At 47.5% G+C, this 2,505-nt stretch overlaps 1 protein-coding gene across 1 annotated transcript; it reads right to left on the reverse strand.

Moving 5' to 3' along the window:
* Positions 1-465: 465 nt before the first annotated feature.
* On the reverse strand, positions 466-798 carry KRP23_12142 (uncharacterized protein; the record flags this gene model as incomplete). The annotated part of the gene is made up of 1 exon (XM_067882723.1): positions 466-798. The coding sequence occupies one exon, from the start codon at positions 796-798 to the stop codon at positions 466-468; it is 333 nt and encodes a 110-aa protein (XP_067739750.1).
* Positions 799-2,505: the final 1,707 nt, after the last annotated feature.

Below are 2,505 nucleotides of genomic sequence, written 5' to 3' on the forward strand. Positions count from 1 at the left end.
CAATAAGACGCACTATTGAAATTACCGTCATTCTTTTATACTTGATTTTTGTATGCTTCGAGTGGGTGATCTAATGTGTCGCTATGCTTAAATGGAATTTTGTATTGGAGGTCCCCCGCACGCTGCGAAATTGCAATCGTTAGCACAAACCACGCTGGTCTATTGGTGACAGAAGCAGCATATCTAAACAGCAATAGCTAACTCGTAATATTGACAGAGCTGTGCCCTCAAACGAGGGTGGGTGATTTATCTTGTCGCGGAGTGTACTGATCGTATTAGTACTACAGACTACCCTGGCCAACTTAATACCTCTGTTGTCTAATATCCTGGTGTACTTAATCACTTATCGATCCACCGACTCGGTAGTCAGGCTTAACTATGGGTCTTAATTAATACCTGTCAAACGCCAAACTTAATGCTGGATTGGGATCTTTTTAATACGTTTGTTATGACAAATATGCACTTTCATTCTTGTTCATCACAAACTGAAATAGCTTCGGATCGGGATGTCTGCGTCCACGACTCTTCCTGCTCTTCACGTTGCTGTTTCCGCGGCCGTTCCTGCAGCGTCTGAAGGCCTGACAAAACCTTCATTTCCACATCGGGGTGCTCAGTCAACATGCAGATCACCGATCGGATTGCAGCCGTTTTGTCGATTGTCGTGAGCGCTGTCAACGGGTCTTCGTGCACCTCTGTTTCTAAATCCTCGTTGGTGTCATCACTGTCACAGAGTGCCGACGAGACAAATGCAGCGTCACCACAATCACCGAGCAGCTCCTCGTTTGACAACACGTCCATCGTCGTAACAGCTTTTCCTGGGTGGCAAACGAACTCATCGATGTCCATGGGATCTCGAATTCGCAACCTTTGCATTTGTTTCGCCAACGAACCCCTCAGCATTTCATCTTCTTCTCGCTGAGATCTGCGTATGGATGTTTTGCCTGGGATGAGCTCTGTGTGGCGAAAGCAGTTGAGAACCATTCGAGAGGGTATATCCCGCTAGCATGATTTCAACCAGCGCGTTGATCTACCTTGTAGATATCAGTAGCCGTACCCGCCTCCTCCATGTCCGGTGCACGCTCGAGCTGCCGATGCCGATACCTCCGCTTAAATGCCGCTATGATTCCAGCGTCGAGCGGCTGCAAACGAGAAGTGCAATTGGGCGGTAGGAAAGGATGGTGGTGGCTTTAAGCTGCAGGTTGCCCACGATATGACAGGATGCATTGTCTAGCAGGAGAACAATGCTGTGCCGTCGTTGGTGCATGTAAGTGTCAAACGAGGCATTGTTCGCGTGCCCAGTACTCGGAACAATGCAATATATGAAGCGTCGATGACAGCTTGCTCGCAAATGATCGGTAGCTGTGGTGCTCCCTCTATTATCTAATCGCCCTGTTATACTTAATATACAGTGCTTCAACGGATGATATTAAGTTGGCCAGGGTTCTCTGTATAGTCAGTCGAAAATCTGAAGTAAAAAACACCAATCCGCACATTTACTCTCAATTGTCCGGAATTTACAGGATGCATGTGGTTACACAATAATTAGATTAGGACGGGCGTCCGGAGAATTCCCAATAGTGGGTTTTCGTGCTCCATACAATCTTCTACATGTAACTGCTTCAGTGGTCAATCAAGAGGAATTCACAGGACGACGATCCTAAGCAACAATGGCTACCCAACCCGACGGTTTGCTGCTACTGGAAGCAGAAGTCACAAAGATCCGATGTCGTTTGGGCTATACAAGCAAGTTGCCTTGGCGATGCTACAGAGTACTTCGCGCGATATGATCTTCGCACGGACCTTTATGATTCTATCGTGGAATTTAATGTCTAGGGCGGCGAATACTGTATCGATTTGCTATGGGCACTTGGAGTGACGTGATGATGCGCTGTGTGTATATTTCGCACATATGAAGAATGACCAGCGTGGAACACGACCGCGGGTCCACGCCACGTGTACGCAAATCCGATTTCTCCTGAAATCTGTCCTATTCTAGCTCTTGGTAAGTGATACACCTTTCATGGTATTGTTTCTTTGCAATAACTTTTTATTTGTTTTGAAAACAGGAATCTATTGGGCTACGTATGGGTTTGATACCAATGACGTTCACCTTTTCCCGGGCAATGATGAATACGAGCGGTTTAGAAAAATTCTTAGCAGAATCTTGAAAGGTTCCGAAGTCGGTCCAGAGCTAGAGCGTCGTGGAATTACAGCCGATGACATTGGAGCGCATTCGATGCGCAAAGGAGCGTCAACGTACTGCTCATCGGGGTCGACGGCTTGTCCCCCATCCGTAGCAGTCCATCTTCGCGCTGGGTGGTCGATGGGAGGCGTTCAAGACCGCTATCTCCGCCACGATACAGCTGGTGATATGTTCGTGGATCGTACAGTTAGCGGCCTTCCTATTCTACAACCTGAATTTGCAGTTCTCCCTCCTCGCTTCCCTACCAGCGATGAAGAAGTGCAAAGAGCAAAAGAAATTTCCTTCCCCGGTTTGCCTCAAAG

Source organism: Phytophthora ramorum (genome assembly GCF_020800215.1).
Source record: "Phytophthora ramorum isolate Pr-102 chromosome Unknown Phyram_PR-102_s0014, whole genome shotgun sequence".
Lineage (NCBI taxonomy): Eukaryota > Oomycota > Peronosporomycetes > Peronosporales > Peronosporaceae > Phytophthora > Phytophthora ramorum.